Raw genomic sequence first — 19,960 nt, 5'->3', positions numbered from 1 at the left:
GAAGCTTCTATAATAGAAGATTTGTGCTCGGGTTGCTGAGACTAGAAAAAAAGGAAAGAGAAAAATTAAAATGCATATTTCATTGTTTTCTTCTCTCTTTTTCTCCCCCTTAAAAATGGTATGCCTTGTACAAAAATGTCAGGCCAAATAATCTGAGTATACACAGCGAAAAAAAGAAGAAGATCAATACGACCTCCCACCTATACAAAACATAAGAGGATAAAATTTAAAGTCGTAAGAAAAAACATCTTAAGATAAATCAGTGAGAACTACTGAATCTTCTCCACCAGCTCAGGCTTAGCCTATAATTATTAATCTTATTCAACCTACGTTCATGGACCTGTTACCACATCATCCAGGAGCAAGGTTACATTCTTCAAACTCCCCCTGCTTGGACCTTCATACATTTTTGAGCTCCTATCTCTTCTGAAACATGCTTCCAATTTTATATATCAGGATTACTTATGATTCACCTTCAACATCTCCAAAATACATGTACCAAATAAGTCTAAAATCCCATAAAGAAAGAGGGGAGAGCTTAATCTTAAGAACCAACATACTTGTACTCAAATGCTGCAGCACAATGCTCTCTGAAAACCCTGCTAAAATTAATGTTAACTTTGTCAAGTAAACGATAATGGACAAAAATCGTTAGTCCTTGGAGTTAAACAAGTGAACAATGATATGGCTCACTTTCACAGATGGGCACAGGTCCATTAGAGAATACCATATTCACAAAGTCTGGTGTCATTCTGTCCCTGAGACTGATCATTTGATGTGGCGTGGGGTCTAGTTTTGCAAATTATCACAATCTTTGAGCTGTAACCAAAGATGTCATCTCATTTGACTTTGTATATTAATTCAAGGCACAACCAGCCTTTTTGTTCACCCTCTCGCAACCAGATACAACTATATCTCATCCACATACTCATGAAATGTTCAATTTATATTTGATACAAAAATTGGCTTCTGTTTGTGATCTGTATAACTGAAAACTGGCTCCATGCTATTTTTTTGAGAACTGAGATTCTTGAATAAGTAATTGGACCATGAAGAGATAATGTTAATCTGTAATGTGATAGTGAAGCATATGTCTGCCTTCTGCTAATCTTCCACATCATTTAGAAGGGAACCCACTTCCTGAATTGCAATTTCTGTCCTTGAAGCTAGTAAGTCCAACATGCAGTATATATCTTCACCTTGAGGATGAGACCGATCCCCAGCAACAAAAGCAGAAAGCAGATTCTTCACCTTTATCCAAGACCATCCTGGCTCCTTAATCACTCCTTTTGATTTCATAATCTTCCTTACATTTGCTGATTCACTTAATCTCCCTTTGGAAGCATAAATGTTAGCCAGGGTAATATGAGTTCCTGCACAATTTGGATCTAATTTAAGAATCTCCTCTGCAGCGCGTATTCCACGGTCAACATCTCCATGTATCCTACATGCTCGAAGCAGAGTAGACCATACAACATCATCCCGTTGAAACGGCATACTTTTGATCATGCGCTCTGCATCATTTAATCTTCCAGCTCGGCAGAGGAGATCAATCATGCATCCATAATGTTCTTTTGAAGGATTTATCCGGTACTCATTAATCATCAAAGTGAAGTAGTGGAAACCAAGATCAACAAGTCCAGCATGGCTACAAGCAGTAAGAACACCGATGAAGGTCACAGAGTCTGGTTTTAAACCACCTGTGTGTATCTTCACAAACAAATCAATGGCTTTTTGGCTGCACCCATGTTCAGCATAACCATTAATCATGGCAGTCCATGACACAATATCTTCATTTTCTGCCACATCAAAGATTTTTGAAGCATCTTTTATACTCCCACATTTAGAGTACAAATTAATTAGAGCACTTTGTATCATAGCTGTGTGTTCTAAGCCAATGGACAAGACATGAGCATGTAGTTGCTTCCCTTGCTCAAGAATTGCCAGACTTCCACATACACTCAGCACGCTAGCAAAAGCAAACTCATTTGGTTTAGGTCCTTCTCTTCTCATCCATGATAGATACTCAAAGGCTTCTTCCCCATAACCTCCCTGAGAATATGCTGCAATTATAGTACTCCATGAAACAATGTCTCTTCTGGTCATACCATGAAACACCATTGAAGCTGACATCAACTGCCCACATTTTGAGTACATGGTAATGATGGAATTTGCCACTGACAAAGAATCGACAAGACCTATACGTAAAACATGGGCATGTAATTGTTCACCACATTCTGTTATTGCAAGATTGGCAACACCAGAGATAATAGCCGCAAAAGTGTACTCATTTGGACTAACATCTGATCCCTTCATTTTCATAAATGCTTCAATTGCATGCTCCTCCTGACCCATCTGAACAAGTGTTGTTATAATTGTTGTCCATGAAACCACATCCTGGGTCCTCATTTTTTCAAACAAGCGCATCCCGTAGACTAATTTTCCGCATTTGTTGTACATGGTAGCAAGAGTATTAGCCACAAATGAGCTCTCATTGAACCCTTTTTTCATTGTTTTTGCGTGGATTTCCCTCCCATAATTCAGAGCACCAAAATCAGCACATGCTTTCAATGCAATAGCAAATGAATATGAATCATACTCCACCTTTGATCTCTGCATTTCAGAAAAGTAAACCAGTCCCTCTTTAGCATAACCAGCTTGAACAAGCCCAGTTATAACGGCAGTCCACGATACTACATTCCTTACCGGCATCTCATCAAAGACTCTACAACCTTGCTGAATTTTACCAACCTTGGTGTACATGTCAACAAGGGCGCTTCCCACAAAAACCGAATTCACAAAACTAGATTTCACTGAATACCCATGTAACAGTTCCCCATAATACAAGTTCATATTGAGTGCACAAGCCTTGAGTGCAAGACTAAGCACAAAGTGGTCCATTCGAACTCCAGGCTGAACCCACATATTTGAAAACAAAACCAGTGCTTCACAAGAATCCGAGGCATTGACATAGCCAGAAATCATATTGGTCCATGAAATCTCATCTCTATGAGGCATTTTATCGAACATCCTACGAGCAGCATTCAAATCACCCGCTTTCACTAACTGCTTCAACTGAGAATTAACTTCAAGCATATCTACATGACTAACTAAATGGGTTTTCTGAGCTAACTCTAATGGGTGTAGTTTTGCCTCCGAAAACAGGAGGTCTCTGCATTCAGTGTAAGCAATGGTTGATGAAGTAAATAATCTCCTAAAAATAAGAGGCCTAACTGATAAAACCATGTTTGTGCTTTTTCCACCGCCATGCAACGCAAAGCATTTACCTGAACGAAGTTTGAGCTTTGAAATGCTTCATGGGCTTCATTTTTGCGAGACGCTAACCAAGGATTTCTTCATTCTTTTTTCTTTTTTTTTGGGGTGCATTCTACAAGCTCCAAAGGCATCACATATCATATTCTTCAGCGAAGAAGAAGTAAAAGAGAAAAAACGGTGCGTGTCCATTTAAAAAACGGGCCTTGTCATTAGACATAGGCCCAAAAACTACAATAGTGGATTTGCAACCCAAACAGTCAATTTCAAAACGTAGTTGAGGAGAATGTATCTAGTGTATGTTACTCTCAATACATACGATACTCTTTCGTAGATGAGGATGAAAATAACCACATTGATAGCACAAAAAAAAAAAAAAAGTATTTATGAACATAGCCACCAATGAGAGCATGCCAAGTGGATGGGCTCTAGAGATTGTAATTTCAATTTCTCATGTGTTAGTGTCATATATTTTGTTCACAGTTGATTTAAATCCCAAAAGAGAAAATGAAGAATCGGGTTGTTATAGATTGACACCCACTCTATCATCAATATATCTATTATAGGGATTTCTCAAAAACAAAATATATATATATATATATATATCTACTATAGGTTTTTTTTTTTTTTTTTTTAAATATATGTGGCCGACCATGACTAGTTTGTTGAGAATCTATAATTGGCCCCAAAAATTTAAGATTAAGACTTAGTTGTTATATGTGAAGTTAATATCAAGTTACTTTCTTTAATCTTCTCATTTAATGAAATTTTCAAATCCCACTGTAAACGTTTACCTCTTTCTCAACTTGATTTTCCAAACATAGAGAAAGAAACAAATCCACATCAAGCAAGTCTCACTCCCATATGACAGAAAATTAAACAAAGTTGCCTTGGCAAAGAACTCCTGCCTTTCCAGCTACACTTCTCTAACAATCAGATTATTCAACTTAGCATAGAATTTTGTATTCCATTGTAATATAGATAGGATTTTACAATTCATTTTTGTATGGTCTTGTTTTCATCTATCAATGAAAATAAGCGAGTACCATAAGTCTCCAGATTGTTACAAACATAAAGCTCCTTGAGCTACTCAAACTACAAAATTATAGTAGAAAAGTTACATTACATAGTACTAAAAGCTACCCTCCTGGACGAAAATTATTCATCTCTAAGAGAGTAACCAGTTTTGGAAACCACACAAGTCACAACTACACCATCAAACAGGTTTACTTTGACGTTGAACATGTCCACACACTTAGATTTCATGCAAGCTATGCATATCTTAGTTTCCAATCTGCTTGCCTCCGTTTCTAGCCAACCATTGAGCCCTTCTGATAGCCCTTGCCCTCTTCCACCTCTCCATATTTCTCATTCTTGCAAAAATCTTCCTAATCTGATTAAGCTTGTGAGACTGTTGGGCAATAACATTTGCAGTTGAGGGGCTTTGGCTCAGAACTATCTCATACCCATCATGGAACGAGTCCATGCCTTCAGTTAGAAGTTGCCAGAACAGGCCTCCAGCAGCTGCACCTCCTCTTTTAGCTGATGAGTATATCTTGTAGTACACGGTATTGAACAAGAGGTCTCTTTGGTGGGTGCTGAAACCAGGGTCTTTTGTGGATTTCCCAAATTCTGTAAGAAGGATTGGTTTACGAAGAATGTACTGTGCATCTTGGATGTGAGCATTTAGCCAATTGTTCAAGAAAGAAAGCTGGTATTGGTCATTTGAGCTGGACAACCTGTGCTCATAAAACAAAACCATGCAAAAATTCAATTAAATAAAGTGTCTTAATTCTGTAACCTGATTAGACTCTGTAACATTCATTTAGTTTGCTAAATGTCTAAATGGTTTTTGCTAAGAAGCTAAAAAACATTTAGACCTCAATTTTTTAGGCCAAGATTTCATTTTTCACAACTTTGCTTGTTCTCATAAACAGTCCAAGAAATAACATATTCATGAAATTTATGTATTTTCTATATTTCAAATAATAGTTACCATTGATCAGGATATGTGTGGACTGTTGCAAAATCAATGCCAGGGATCCGGTTATTTGCAATGAAATCTGTTCCTATTTCAAGACTAGGATTGAGTCCCTTCCTCTGAGGCGTCGAGTGCCCATAAAATCCTTCTAAACCAGCTTCCAGCAAGTGATTTCTGTCTATGGACTTTACATGGGAAGCCATTTCCATTATCCAAGCCTATCACACAATTGCCAAAGGATCTAGAAAGTTTAGCTTGAATACTGACAATAACAGTAAAAACCATGCCTAGACAAACACATTTAAGATGTGATGTTGTGGTAATTATTAAGGTTGCCCGACTCCAGAAGGAATGGAGGTTGAGTGGGTGGTGATTTAAATACCCCTTAATGGCTAACTGAATTGCACATGCAGGGCACATTGAAGAAAATTTAATAGCAAACGAACTTCAATTTATTTGCTAAAGATACTACCAATTTTACTACAAAAATTTTATGAACATAATAAATAAATGTAATTAGTGTCACATCCATAACATAGTAAATAAATTAGTGACAATGAATGTAATTAGTGTCACATCTATGATATAATAAATAAATTTCTTAATTATTTTTTTGTTGTGTTTAAAAGTTGACACATCAGTTTGTAAAACATGTCTAGTAAAATTTGTAGTATCCCTACTTCCTAGCATATCTCGTAGACTTAAACTTCAAAAAAATGAGTGAGAAAATTTTTTGTAGTAAGAAATACTAAATGTAACAGCTTGAAGATAGATCTATGTTGGGAAACAAGATAAAAACCAGAGAGAAAATTATTCTAACCTGAATGGTCCTCCCTGAAGGATCTGATGTGCACCTAGGCTCGTTGATAAGCTCCCAGGCCATTATTGTTGGGTCATCTTTGTAATGAATTCCAGTAAAGCTGTTATACCTGTTTAGAACAGTCTTTGAAAGGGTAAAGGAGAATTAGAGTTGGACATCATCTATCTCAGATCTCCATAATGAGCAACTAAATCCTTCTTAGAAAGTACATCTGGTTTTCTTTTTGGAAGAAATAAAAAAAAAATAACATACCAATAGAAAAAAATAAAAACTATTAGAATCAGCTATTATTGTTTGATTTCACTACAAAAAAATCATATAAAGGAAAAAAGTATATTGTTTGGAAAACAAGGAAAACAGCTAGAGTAGTAATTTTCATAGCAGTACAACCAGCTCCTCTTTGATTTCACTAGGAATTTATACCAATTATCAAAAAAACAAGAATATATCTAAAATCAGTGAAAGATAATTAAAGAATGTGTGCCTTTTGTTTACCTTAATATGGTTCTTGTAGTAACCCTTAACAACAGGATTCCTAAAGAAGTCATCATCAGAGGTCAGGTACTGTCCCTGATTTCTAGCCCAATTCACATACTGTTTTTTACCTCCAAAGCTGTCATAGTTGTTAGCCAAGCTCAGTATGAGCTTGATACCATACCTCCTGGCCTCAGCTATAACAAAATCCAAGCCCTTTAAGAACCCAAAACAAAAAATCATCAACTTTGTTTAAGTCTAAAAATTGAAAGAAAGGAAAAAATGGCAGAGATTAAGTGTGAAAGAGACCTTAAACGCTTGCTCATTGTAGGAGCCAGGAGAGTACTGTAGAGCTCTGTAACCACCATCATTGAAAGCCCAAGTTCTAGCCACAGTTAGACCATGCCTTGAGGCTTCATTAAAAACAGCAGAAACTTTGGATCTTTGAGATGGGTCAGAAGCCATATACATCAACCAGTAAGCATTAAAGCCATTGGCATAGTAAGGGTTTCCATTCAGCAGAAAATGCACTCCTCTGGTTCTGATGAAACCACCTCCTGCTTCAACATGAATGTGAAAGCACTGATGGTGGATCAAAATGGACAATAGAATAGCAAAAGCTAGATGCTTCATCTGTCTTTCTCACTGTGAAGGAAATTTAGCTAGTGTTCATAAACTGAGCATAGAAGCAAGGCTTGTTTATAGCAGTTGTCTATAGGAAAAAACACGACAGTAACTGTCAAGGCAGAGAAACCGACAGAGATACCTCTGTGAGGTGAAAAAAGCTTAGGTAAATAGCACAAATTTTTTTACTTGTGTGAGAGTTCACCTAGTTGTATAATAAGCAGTGTTACAGAACAATAATTATATTAATTTGATTGTAAACGGCAAAAATAGCAATAATGGCATAAATTGTGAAGCTTCCTCAACCGTCCATGCATGTGCAATATTATTCATCGTACCATGAAATTAGTGTAGAAAGAATGTGAAAACTAATAAGTGATGGTCAAGTCCTGTGACAACTATAGAAATATAATTTCAGGCATGGCAAACATGCTGATGCAGGGCTCCATGAAAATGAGATACTATTGCTGATGAAAAAGATGGATAGATAACTATTATGTTAGATTAAAATTTACTGTAGTATTTCATTTTGTTTTCCAGATGAATAAATGTTTCACATTAATATTATTGAGCTCACATGGAAATCGAGCAAAGTTCTTACAGTCATTTAAAGAGTCATCAGAAATTTATGAAATTCACTATTCATTAACAACAACAACAAAAAAAAAAAAAAAATTCAAATTACAATATTTTTTTTTAATGATAGAATTTGACTGTAAAAACTCTCACTGATTATAGTTTATCATCATACCATCTAACCATTACTTGAAAAAGCTGTGGCAAAGAATATTAATCTAGGAAGCACGGACACTTTGTTTGAAGATATAGTACTAATATGTGTATTTTATCCATGTTATACTGGTGTATCATGTTATAATTTTTTTTAAATTGCTCGTAGCATTGTGTCATACTTGTATCCGTAATGCGTTGGTGCCTCCTAGAATATCATAGACTTGCACTTTTAGGAACTACTCAAATTGATGCAAATTAATTGCCATCGCACAATTGCAACCGACAATATAGTCGTACCCAAGTAGCAACTAGTACTACTCAGTACTGGCAACGTTTCAGAGGTCAAAAAGATAATTGTGTCTCCAAAAAAAAAAAAGGTTAAAAATCATGGTGTCACAGCCTTTGGTTCCAAATTCCATTAACCTTTTTCTTTGTCTGGGGTCCTGGATTCCAAATTCCAATAACCAAAACCCGTCGAAAAGCAACAAAGGGTCTCCCACGCTCAAAGCTTTAGACTTTATCAATGACGGTAACCCTACTAGGTGCAAAAGCTTCTAAAACTCCAATTTATTGCATAGTAATACAAACAAAAAATTGTGTAATTTGCTATGCACCATTGCTTTTGACCCAGTGTAAAGGCCAAGATAGACGTTCTATTCCACTTCGACTTTATTATTACTGGTTTCTTTTTTCTCTTTTTTTAGTGATTTCTATTTCCTTTGGTGTCTCAATCTAATCCACCACGCGGCTGAATTTGGTGAATGTGATAGTTAAACCAACCCATGTGAGGAGCAACATCTAGTGCCCTTTACATGGTCCTACTCATACCTCACCGCTAGGCGGTGGGGTTCTACAAATCTCAAGGGCAATCTCAATACATGTCTTGCACTCTTTTATGGGTATCACTGCTCAAATTTTTATGAGCATCTTCTATTTTGTTTGCTTCTTCTTCTTCTTCTTCTTCTGCGATCTATAATAAGTCACCGTTTTGTAAAGAATGCTTTAATTTTTAAATGGTAAAGGAATGTAATTGTAGCAGACCAGGCCAACATGTAAGGGTAATAAGTGGAGAACTGAAGATCAGTGCTAAATAAGGACACTTAACCAGTGAATCTTAGGCAGGATGCTGGGATTAATACATTTTTTCAACCCAAGTTTTGGATTATTTTCAATTTGGTTCTTTACGTTCAAGGTTTTCCATTTTGGTCTCTCCAAATTTTGGGTTGTCTTAATATGTATATATAAAATTCACAAATATCTTAAAGTTTAGGAATAATCAGATATCCTATTTGACCAGTGGACTAACAGGCAAGCATATTTGATTTGAAACAAAATGATTTAATTACAAACCACCACTACAATACAGAATTTAAAATGCAATACCCCTCCTTTAAAAAAAAAAAAAAAAAAAAATCCAACTATTGTGTTAAAGATTAGTACACCTATCAAGATAACTTTTTGTTTCTCCTCAACTCGTCTTACCCTGTAAACTAGTGACATTAATTAGCGTCATTCACGCCTCTCTCTAGTCTCTTCCAACAAGTAACAAGTAACATGAACTGTTTCCTTATCCTGTTGACTGAAAATGACAAGACTGAATCACAATTCAACGAACAATACATGTTGCACTTGCACCTCACATTTTTAGCATATTACTATAGATAATAAAAGTGGATAAAAGACACCCCTTCTTCAATTATGCCATTTCTTAGATCACATATCTCAGTTTTGTTGTTAAAATTTTACTTCGAAAACTTATGATTTGTTGTGAAAATATTATGAACATAGCACTTTTTATAATCACTCTCCTTTTATATCCATATGAAGGGGTGCATCATATAATATTCACGTATTTACTTTTATTTATATATAATGTCAAGGTAACAACAACAATAAAGTTTTAGTTCCAAAAATTTTAAGAGTCGGCTCACACATTAAAAAGAGAGAGAGAAGAAGAAGACACTTATACCTTTATTTTTAATAGCTAAAATAATTTCAAAATGAAAACATAAAATCTAGAAATATTCTTAAAATCGATTGAGATGTTAAAAAAAGTGTAATATTTTCTAAAGTCACATAGTATGATACTTCCATCAACAATTATTAACGGTATAATGAATAGAAGGATGTAATTAAATCAGGAACCATAGAATATGTGATTTAAAAACAAGAATAAAAAAAAATTAAAAAAAAAAAAGAGAATTAATTAAAAGATAGAAAAATGGGAATGGGGTCTGTACATTTTACCTAATAAAAAAAAATAAAAAATGCCGACATTGGTATCCTCATTCTGTATTACTGGCCCATGAGCTCTATGCAAGTAGTACTTATCTTATGCATGTATAACTCTCTCTCACAGTGTGTGAGTCCCACATGATGTAAAAGAGAGCATGCATATATCCATAAATGAAATTCCTTCTCCTAAAGAAATCCAAGCAAGGCAAAAGTTTACAAGTCAGTTCCAAATACTGGGCTCAAATCTTTCAAGTGGCCATGCGGGTTACAATTTACAAATAAGACACTGACAAAGCCATGCATGCCCTTCCAATTCAGAAATCTACAGAGATTACCTGGTTAACCTGACAAAGCTCTGGAAATTTGGCTTCAGGTTAATAAATGAAGGAATTATAATCCTGATAAAGCTAGGATTGCCTTTTTATTTTTTATTTATAGCTGATAATGTTAAGATTACTTAAAGACTATTTTCTTGTTGCTAATTAATAATTGAGTGAGTAAAAGGTCTATTAGGAAAAAGCATTAATTAAGACTAATTACTACAAGTTTAGCACACAAAAAAAAAAAAAGACTAATTACTACAATGGAGATTACAATTTACAACTACTCAATCTACCATGAATACAAATGGAAGGCTTCTATGTTAAGAGATCATTGTACATTCAATTAACTGATCTTCGCTTACATTTTATGGTACGGTGGATATGGGATACGGTCTTGATAAAACTTGAAATCACATGGCTCGAATTTGCCCTCCATAGCCGTAGTACTTCAAGAGCCCTTCATCTTGCCGCCAATTCTCTTTCACCTTCACTTCAACCTGTTCAGACATGGTTTGCCTTAAGGTGAATAATTTCCTAACAGAAACAACAATCATCAAGGTTGCTTGAAAACAATGCAGCGCCCAAGTTACCAATAGTGTCAGAAAATGCATAAATTATTAAAGCCCAGTTGAGATTTAATAACATAAAATTACACAACTAATTATTATAGGGGTTGCACCTTAAGAAAGACTTTCTTCTGTAAGAAGTCTTCAATGTCAAGTCGGGCAGCAGTTGCAAGTAGTTTCAGAGCCTTCCCTTCCTGTAGAGTGAGATATGAGACATAAAACCAGATAAACATATCAAAAGCACGGTGTGCTCATGTCTGTGCATACCATACTCAAATATTAATCTTTCTTAGGGTAAAATTCAAAATGAACCAAAATTGACTTTTACAGTTATCTCCAGTAAAAAAAAAAAATCTACCAGAAGTCCATTGATCCTATAGCAATGAAAAGACAAATCTTTAAAGGGTCACCCATTGATGGAAGAGATTAAAAGACAAGTGTTATTTTCCTCCACAATGCTAATGCCCCCAACTGCTACCTCCTTGTCATCCTCCCTCTTTGGCTATCCTATTTTCTATACTAGCCAAGGTCCCAATCCGTCGATATACTTTTAGCTCAAACGATACCACCTCCCCAGGCCCCCCTTTAGGAGAGGGAGGGTCAAGTCATGGTTTCAAGACCCAACGGGTACACATCACTTAGCATTAAAACATAAATAAAAAGACTCATCTGGCAAATCCAGTAAAGTATACTCAGTACTCACTTTTCCAATGAGGATGATCTTCTGAGAATTCTTTTCAACAACAATTTCCACTTGTATAAAATCTTTTGCAGCTGGCCTGGTTTTATAGCTCACAACATTCACCTGATAGATTCCAAATCAAAAGCACCACCCAAAAAAAAGTATTAGACATAAAGTTTTCTTTTTTACAGAGGAATACCATGCTTCACAAGCTGATCATGATGTTTCCAATTATATACCTGACATGCGTAAGGAACTTCACGATGATATTGCATAAATATTTTTTCTCTAACAATTTCAGAAACAAAGAATCTTTCTGGGTGCTCACTAACAATATCCTGAGAATTCATAAGCAACAAGGTAAGTGATCACATGCAAAAAACAATTCATATTACAACATGAAAGCCTTATGAAAAGTGCAGGAAAGATTAAACAAAATCACAATTAGCAGCTTAAAAAGGACAGGCCATGCAACTAAAGCGGAACCATCTCAAAAGGCAAAAACCTTTGTTATGGAATGTTACTTCATGCAATAGGTCTGAAGACGCCCATCTCACAACCAAGTACTCTCTTAGTTTCTACCGTGCTTCTTGTACATTCCCTACTAAATATATTAAAAAAAATCCAATCATCGTGCCAGCATAATATGATATATAGCCCACAAAAAATTATCCTAAAATTTTAAACTGATCCAAAAGAATTATTGATTACATCAGTATTAACAAAAAAGACCATGCCAAATGACTAAATAGACATCCCGCCTCAAGTCTCTTGTTCTATCAGTAATGACACCAATTCTCATCATGGGAGAATGTAGAATGAAGTCCTTGAAGCTTTTCACCTTTGTTAGATGTTAGTACCCTCAAGAAGCAACCAATTTTTGTTCATGCATGCTTATCAGCCATGGCTAAGCACAATGTCAAAGTTGGCAAAGCCAAATGGATCACTGGTTTGGTGGCTTAAATGATTAGATCAATGTGAGTTTCCAACTGAGCAGAACCAAAATGTAATTCAGCACTGGGAATTTAGAATAATTAGGAATAGAACACATAGAACAGACACTAAGAGGTCATCATACCTCATTATCCTAAAGTTACATAACATTGCTCTACGTATGTTACAAACTTCAAACATTTAAAGGGTGAACTCTATGATAAAACAACATATGAGTAAGAGATTTTTTTTTTTTTTTTAATGACATAGGAGAACTTCACTCAGATATATGAGTAAAAGATTTCTGAATGCAGTCAACTCTCATTTTTGCTTTCAAATCATATTTAATCACTATTTTCTTGTATCGAGCTCTTATTAAGTGACCAGCCTGGTGCAAACTCAACAAGCAACATTAAAATAATCCGAAGAACTAATAATATTAAATCTGCCAGAGCTAGACAATTTTGGTATAGATGGCCTCTTTGAATCTGAATCAGAACCGAAAACTTGGCATAGATGTTTGGGTCAATCTACTTCCATTTTTTAAAATCATATTCCAGTATGTACTCTGGGAATCAGCCTCTCTAAAAATGGAGGTAAGGCTTCCTATCAACCACCTTTCCCAAACTCCACAAGAACAAGAGCCTTGTACATTGGGTACAACCTCCCCACCCCAAAAAAAAAAAAAGTAATTCTACAAAGCAATATTCTCTTGTACTTTTGTTTTGATTCCGTAAAAACTGGAAGCTTTCATTAACCCAAAAAAAAAAAAAAGGAGCAAAGGCCACACATCTGCTAGAATTGTGGTTTGGGATCCCTTCTTTATCAATGGCCCACTCTTACAATCAAAGCCATTAATGGTCAAACTTACAGATATAAACTGAGTGCCATTTGATGAGAACGAGAAATAGAAATATGGAAATAATGAAGTAATGAACACAAGTATAGTTTGCTTCTTTTTAATGTAGATCAAACTCAAAAAAACCCAAAAACTTGACAGAGACATTCACGATCTGTTCTTAAACTGTGTAGTTAATGCCAAAGCTTGGAATTAGGTTGTAACATGTATCATGACAACAACAAAAACCAAGCCTTAGTCCCAAAATTTTGAGTTTGACTATGGATTCTCAACAGACTAGTCAAGGTCGGCCATGTGTATTCTCTTCCATAGTTCCACCCCAGTCATACAACATTTGTGACAACAATGATAGATAATAATATACCATCACAACTCATAAATGTTCATTCCTAAAATAATCATACCAAAAAATGAATTTCTACATGCCTTTGGATAATAAGATGGCCCAATTGGAAGTTTTGATAGTATCCAAGCCTTGATATCTTCCACTCCATTACCATATTTTGCACTCACAGGTATGACCTCATCAACATCAGTAAATTTTTCATACCACTGCAAGGAACATGAAACTTAAGCCAGGATAACAATTTAATGATACTTCAATAATTAATGCACTTATACATACCAAACGAATATCAACAAACAAGATCTCACCTCCAGTTTCTTTGCAATTTCCCCTGGTTTAATCAGGTCTCTCTTATTCAGAACCAGCAAAGTGGGTGGCTTATCTTTGAGGTTTCCTACACCTTCTTCCAACACTTCATCAATCTAGAAACAAGAAACTGAATTAAGGAACAAGGACAGAGTTTAAAAGGCAATTCTACACCCCAAAAAAAATGGAAAAGAAAAGAAAGCACACTTTTTGGGGCATTTTACAGGCATCAACAAGAACTAGTACACAGTCTGCATTGATTGCAGCGCTTCGGACATTATTCATCATCATAGAGTCCAACTTGTGCATTTTCTTCTCAATAACACCAGGTGTGTCATAAAGTATCATCTGCAAACAAGCCTCTACATCAGATGTATGAAAGCCAGAAAGAAATGCAGCCCTAAAGAGGGCGAACTTATCAACAAAGTCTATTCCTTTTGCAGGGATCTAGGGCAGTACTCACGATATTATATATAAGTTGACTACATGCAATTTACCACAAATGAGATATTAGAATTCCATTATCAAAAAACAGTGTTTTAACGAGTCTGTCTTCGACTACAATATTGATATTCAGGACATTCTATATTCTTTTTTCAATGTCCCATTTTTTCTAACTCATTCTGTATTCTTGCATTCAGCACAATAAATTTTTCCTAAAATGAATGAAAGGCAAGCCAATATAAATCAATCAGTAAGAAATTTCAAAGTGAGTATATTTAACTGCAAAAAGCTTTACCTATTGCAACTATATCAGCTTTTTTCAGAAGTCCACTAGGACAAGAAATCAGCACCAGTAAAACCCTCAACAAATACTAGAGAAAATTAGATTAATTTTTTTACTCATCTTTTATTCTACTACTAAATTTATTAGGGAAACAAAGCTGTAATGATGACCAACCAAGAGCTAGGAACATCTCACAAACAGATTCCAATGCTGGAACACTGACAGGAATCCATAAGTGCAGCTAACTAAGATCAACATAAGAGAATTAGATATAAATAAAATCAAACCTGATACTCTGGGCCAGAACATATACCAAGAACTCGGTGCCTCGTCGTTTGAGGTTTATCTGTAACTATCGACATTTTTTGGCCTACCATTTGATTTGCAAGTGTACTCTTCCCAACATTTGGCTTCCCAAGTACAGCCACATATCCTGCACTTGATTCATTAAAATTCAGAACCACAATGGAAGAAATGATCCAGAAAGCTTCTCAAAATAATATAGAGCACTCAAGGCACAAACCATGAATAACAATATGGGAAAGGACTCCCACAATGAAAAATTTTACTACAATATTTTTTGTAATCTGATCTCAATCCTTCCTAACAACTAATGCCAAAAATTTTGTCCCTGAGTTAAGCTCCTACGAAACAATTCACAAATGAAAAATACAAGAGCTAGGAGCCCAAGACAATATCTAAAATTAGCTATGTTGTAAAGCTAACATTCTATGCCTGTTTCATGCTTTATTGCAAGCATATGAACTTGGAACACAAGTGTGACACAATGCAAAAGGACAACAATAAATTCAAATTTTGCTTATAATTCATTGATTATACATATAAAATTATCTTCTGATAAAACTATTATATTTTCCAGCTTCCATTATTTCTAAAATGAAAAAAATCCCTAAAATTGGTTTTTTTTTAAATATTTGAAAGTGATATTTACAAGCTTTTCTCTATGATTAAAAATACAAAATTAGCGTGTCAAATCCATAATAGGAACATATCCAATCATAAATGGCATAAAAGTTTGGAAACCATTTAGCGCTCACATAAGTTCTTGCCTGTGCCATAAATCAATAGCATGCAACTTTTTTTTATTATAGACGGAATCAAAATTTGATCCTCATATCTATTAGCCATGGTAAAATTGGGGGAAAGGCTGCCTACCACGACCTCATCCAAACCCTACAAAAGTGGGAGTTTTGTGCACTAGGATATACTAGCTATGGTGTAAAAACACTCACGAGACTAGAAAAATAAGACAGTCCACATAGGCCACCATTCTCCAAGCCTGTGATTATTTGACTAACACACCATTCTTTAGTGAATGGTTAAAAACACACTAGCTCATGAATACATTTGATCCACCAAAATTTTACTTATTGGAGTCATAAGAATGCAAAGTGTGGAGAGCATGATTCTCCTAAGTACCTGTATTGAAGGTACCTACATTAAGCGGTTCTAGGAATGCTTGCAATTTAGGCCACTCCCTTTATTAGATGCATTAGACCCCATTGGGCCTATACTTGCATGACAAGTAACCTAGTCCTACTAGGATCAGAATAGGGTTAGGCTAGGTTCTCTTTAAAAATTCTCTAATATGTAGCACTGTATAGTGAAAACAAATTTAATTTGCTTGAAATTAATAAAAGAGAAATCACATGTTAGCTTGAGTGGAAATGATTCAATGGGCTAACTGAAAGTTAAACAACTAACCAATAACGACTATTATTCAAAACCAACATATCATAAAAATTATAGCTCATCTAAGACTCATAAGCTTACAATTTCAAGCTATTCACATTTCTTAATTCTTCAACCATTTCAAATAAGTGGGGATCAAAAAACAAAAAAAAAAAAAAAAACTTGTTACCCAAAATCACAAAAGAATTAAGAAACAAAGTAAACCCAGTAAAATTTATTGAATGGGTGTAGAAAGAGACGAACCGCTTCGATGGTTAGCGTTGGAAGCATAGTCCAGCTCCTCCATTTCATAGTCGTCGAGCAAGGCTATGTTCCTGTCGGGCTTTTCACTCAGAGACAAGAAAGACGAGTCGTCATCCGAATACGACGTCGTCTCTGCTTCCTCTTCGGTTTCATATTCGCGTTCGTCAATTTGGAGCTCTGATAGTTCCTTTTCTGACAAGATAAGGCTGTGGTTGTTCCCATTCCTGGAGAAGTTTCTGGCTTGGAATTGGAATTGGAATAATGGGTTTCTGGTAGAATGTGGGAATAAAGTTTTGTTGTTAAATGGAGCTGTGACGACTTTATCGAAGTGGGAGTAATGGGTATTACTAGGAAGAGTTGGATATGTGTGTAGTAGAGCTAGCTCCATTGTCGGAGCTCTGGACTTTGGGTTGGTTCTTTTCAATCTTCAAAAAATACTAGATAAGTTCCCCTATACGCTGTCGTTTACGAATTATGTGGGAGAAATGTTGGTCTATAATATTTTCACAACAAATTCTATGTAGCTATTATTGAAAATACTTTCTTTCTTACCAGTAACAACAAGTAATAACTTGTCATCTAAGATTTATTGTGAAAATGTTGTAAATATAACATTTCTCATAATAAAGATTCTACTTTAGTCAGGATTTTTTTTTTATATATATATAATAATTTGATAAAGTAAGAATTTGCTATAAAACACTTGACAAGTATTTGCTATTGATAAATTTAGGGTCACAACAAAAATTCTATTAAGTATTTATGTTTTTTTTTTTTTTTTTTTTTTGGGGTTGATATGGCTTATTATGCTTGGCTAGATTATTAATGTGTTTTTGTTTTTAAGGCGAAATTATTTGTTTTGTAATATTGGGAATAATTCTTTTTTCACAATTGTTGAAATGATCTATTCTAAACATCAATTTCATCGTCTCTCTCTCTCTCTCTCTCTCTCTCTCTCTCTCTCTCTCTCTCTCTCTCTCTCTCTCTCTCTCTCTCTCTCTCTCTCTCTCTCTCTCTCTCTCTCTCTCTCTCTCTCTCAACCAAAATGCATATCAGCTCCTCTAACTATCATCACCTATAGCTGCCTTAAAATGCCTCTAAACTCTAAAGTCCAAACTAAAACACTATCAGACAACTCATATCACTGGCGACTTTGACCCCATCCCAATAATGCTAGTACTACACACAAACACACACATTTTGTCATAATTGTCTTACATTGCATACTATGAGTGGTAGAAAAAAATTAGTTGGACTATGTGATAATGACACTTAACCAATCAAGTATGTCATGTAAGAAAGTTGTGGCAAAGTATGTGTTGTTTGTAGTACTCGCATTATAGAACCCAACCCTCATGGCCTATGCCTCCAGGCACTCCACCTATCCATAGCCAAACAAGCCCACAAGCTGAGGCCCAAAGGCCATACTATCCAAAAGTCCCATACCTATATTTTAGCTGATCCACTCCATTACATTGTCTATAATTTAGAAAGATTACTTTCCTCTCGGAATTTTTCCATAGATAGCTTAGGATGAGGGTGGAGTACAGATTTGGGCTTTTGTTGAGTGTCTATTGTTCGTTCCTTAGTTTGGCGGCAAATGGTGCTTGTTTGGGAACTTGGGTCTTGTGAGTCATGGCTCTCTACCTTGGTTTCATGAAAATTAATAGGCCTAAATTGTTAGCTTTTAAAATTTGAGAGACCATTCTTGTTTTAAGGACTATAAAATATGATTTACTAATAAAAATGCATTCTCATTTTTAGCCTTTAGCATCTAAAAGACCAATTTTATAACATGTTAATATATCATTTTACAATATACCTTACATCAAAATTTCTATTTTTTTTAACACTTCATTTAAATATTTTTTTTTTATTCATTTTTTATTCTCTCTCTCTCTCCTTTGTCTCTCTCTTTCTCAACCCAACTATTCTTAGCATCGCCGACCACCACACTATCAACAGTCACCACAAAACCCACCACCCAACTACCCACCACCCATACCACAACCACTACAAACCTACCTCCCATGCCGCAATTAACAAAAATAATAATAAAAAAAGAAACCTCCACATCCACCCACCACCACAAACCATAGCAAAAAAGAAAAAGAAAAAGAAAAGAAAAGAAACCACCACCATCACCGCCACCAACAAACCCACGAAGCAAAAAATACACACAGAGAGCAAACCCACATCCCAATCCACCATTGCCAATCAAACCACCAAGCAAAACACACACACACACACACACAAAAGAAACCCACAAAACTCCACAACCACAACCACAATAGCCAATCAACCACCACCATCAATCACCCACCTCTACCACCATGGCAACCCTCCACCGCCACCATGAACTTGACCCATAACGAAAATCCATAGCAACAACAGCAAACCCACCATGGTACCCTCCGCCGTCAATCTATTGCTCAACCCACCATGGCAACCCTCCAACTCGAAGTCAACCCACAACATCAAACCCACCATGGTAAACCTCCACAAAAGCAAACCCACCACGCCGATCTATTGCACCACGACCCACCACGCCCCAGACCCACTACGACCCAGACCCACAACCCACCATCCCGTCGCCACCAGATTTGACTCAAAACCATAGTTATCGGACCCAAGACCCATTACCATCAGATGACAACCCACAACAGCCCACAATCGCTAAACCACAGCCATCAGCGTACCACAATCGCCGAACCATGGGAGAGAAAAGAGAGAAGTGAGAGAGGAAAGAGAAAGACAAAAATGAGAAAAAGAGACGCTGGGGCTAAATAAAAAACAATTTTTTTTAACAATCCAGCTACAGTGAGCTGTTATTGATAATAGTTCATTGTAGCTCAATGCTAAAAATTTTAGGATTTAGCATCTTTGATGTAGGTGTGTTTTTATGATTTGAGGTGTTAAAAATGCTAAAAAATAGCATTTAGTATTTTTAGCACCTTTGATGAAAATGCTCTAACAATGACAAAATTAACAGTAATCCATGCAAAAAAATTTAATTTTTATTAGGGGTGTCAATGTTCGACCCAACCCGTGAACACGACACGAACCCAACACGGGTTTTTTCGGGTTAAGGTTGATCTTTAATGGGTTTAGGTCATAAACGGG

General features: G+C 35.7%; 3 protein-coding genes across 4 annotated transcripts; all 3 read right to left on the bottom strand.

The window, feature by feature from the left end:
• Positions 1-112: 112 nt before the first annotated feature.
• On the bottom strand, positions 113-3,529 carry LOC115994654 (putative pentatricopeptide repeat-containing protein At3g47840). The gene has a single exon (XM_031118870.1). It carries the CDS (start codon positions 3,244-3,246, stop codon positions 1,105-1,107), a length of 2,142 nt encoding a protein of 713 aa, XP_030974730.1. The 5' UTR covers positions 3,247-3,529; the 3' UTR covers positions 113-1,104.
• Positions 3,530-4,209: 680 nt separating this feature from the next.
• Positions 4,210-7,390, bottom strand: LOC115994383 (mannan endo-1,4-beta-mannosidase 7). The gene is made up of 5 exons (XM_031118515.1): positions 6,858-7,390; positions 6,570-6,764; positions 6,075-6,197; positions 5,270-5,472; positions 4,210-5,012 (listed from the first exon to the last, which is right to left on the bottom strand). Exons 1-5 carry the CDS (start codon positions 7,179-7,181, stop codon positions 4,556-4,558), a joined length of 1,302 nt encoding a protein of 433 aa, XP_030974375.1. The 5' UTR covers positions 7,182-7,390; the 3' UTR covers positions 4,210-4,555.
• A 3,221-nt stretch (positions 7,391-10,611) lies between these two features.
• Positions 10,612-17,275, bottom strand: LOC115994384 (GTPase ERA-like, chloroplastic). Of its 2 annotated transcripts, none has more exons than XM_031118516.1 (9): positions 16,838-17,275; positions 15,169-15,314; positions 14,362-14,502; positions 14,157-14,270; positions 13,929-14,054; positions 11,950-12,048; positions 11,732-11,833; positions 11,142-11,222; positions 10,612-10,959 (listed from the first exon to the last, which is right to left on the bottom strand). In XM_031118516.1, the coding sequence occupies exons 1-9, from the start codon at positions 17,223-17,225 to the stop codon at positions 10,873-10,875; spliced, it is 1,284 nt and encodes a 427-aa protein (XP_030974376.1). In that variant the 5' UTR covers positions 17,226-17,275; the 3' UTR covers positions 10,612-10,872. The 2 variants fall into 2 exon arrangements, with proteins under 2 accessions (XP_030974376.1, XP_030974377.1); XM_031118517.1 differs by having other exon boundaries at positions 10,913-10,996.
• Between the last annotated feature and the right edge of the window lie 2,685 nt (positions 17,276-19,960).

The sequence above is a fragment of the Quercus lobata genome, chromosome 6 (assembly GCF_001633185.2).
Source record: "Quercus lobata isolate SW786 chromosome 6, ValleyOak3.0 Primary Assembly, whole genome shotgun sequence".
Taxonomy (NCBI): domain Eukaryota; kingdom Viridiplantae; phylum Streptophyta; class Magnoliopsida; order Fagales; family Fagaceae; genus Quercus; species Quercus lobata.
This window is presented reverse-complemented; position numbering and strand designations above follow the sequence as displayed.

What these genes read in the sequence shown, in the direction of transcription:
- LOC115994383 (XM_031118515.1), bottom strand. Translation starts at nt 7,181, where the DNA reads ATGAAGCATCTAGCTTTTGCTATTCTATTGTCCATTTTGATCCACCAT. An exon ending in ACAATGAGCAAGCGTTTAAG is followed by an intron (nt 6,765 to 6,857) that starts GTCTCTTTCACA and finishes GGGTTCTTAAAG; the next exon opens with GGCTTGGATTTTGTTATAGC. An exon ending in CACACATATCCTGATCAATG is followed by an intron (nt 5,013 to 5,269) that starts GTAACTATTATT and finishes TTATGAGCACAG; the next exon opens with GTTGTCCAGCTCAAATGACC.
- LOC115994654 (XM_031118870.1), bottom strand. Translation starts at nt 3,246, where the DNA reads ATGGTTTTATCAGTTAGGCCTCTTATTTTTAGGAGATTATTTACTTCA.
- LOC115994384 (XM_031118516.1), bottom strand. Translation starts at nt 17,225, where the DNA reads ATGGAGCTAGCTCTACTACACACATATCCAACTCTTCCTAGTAATACC. An exon ending in AAGTTCCTTACGCATGTCAG is followed by an intron (nt 11,834 to 11,949) that starts GTATATAATTGG and finishes GGAATCTATCAG; the next exon opens with GTGAATGTTGTGAGCTATAA. An exon ending in AGATCATCCTCATTGGAAAA is followed by an intron (nt 11,223 to 11,731) that starts GTGAGTACTGAG and finishes CTCACTCTACAG; the next exon opens with GAAGGGAAGGCTCTGAAACT.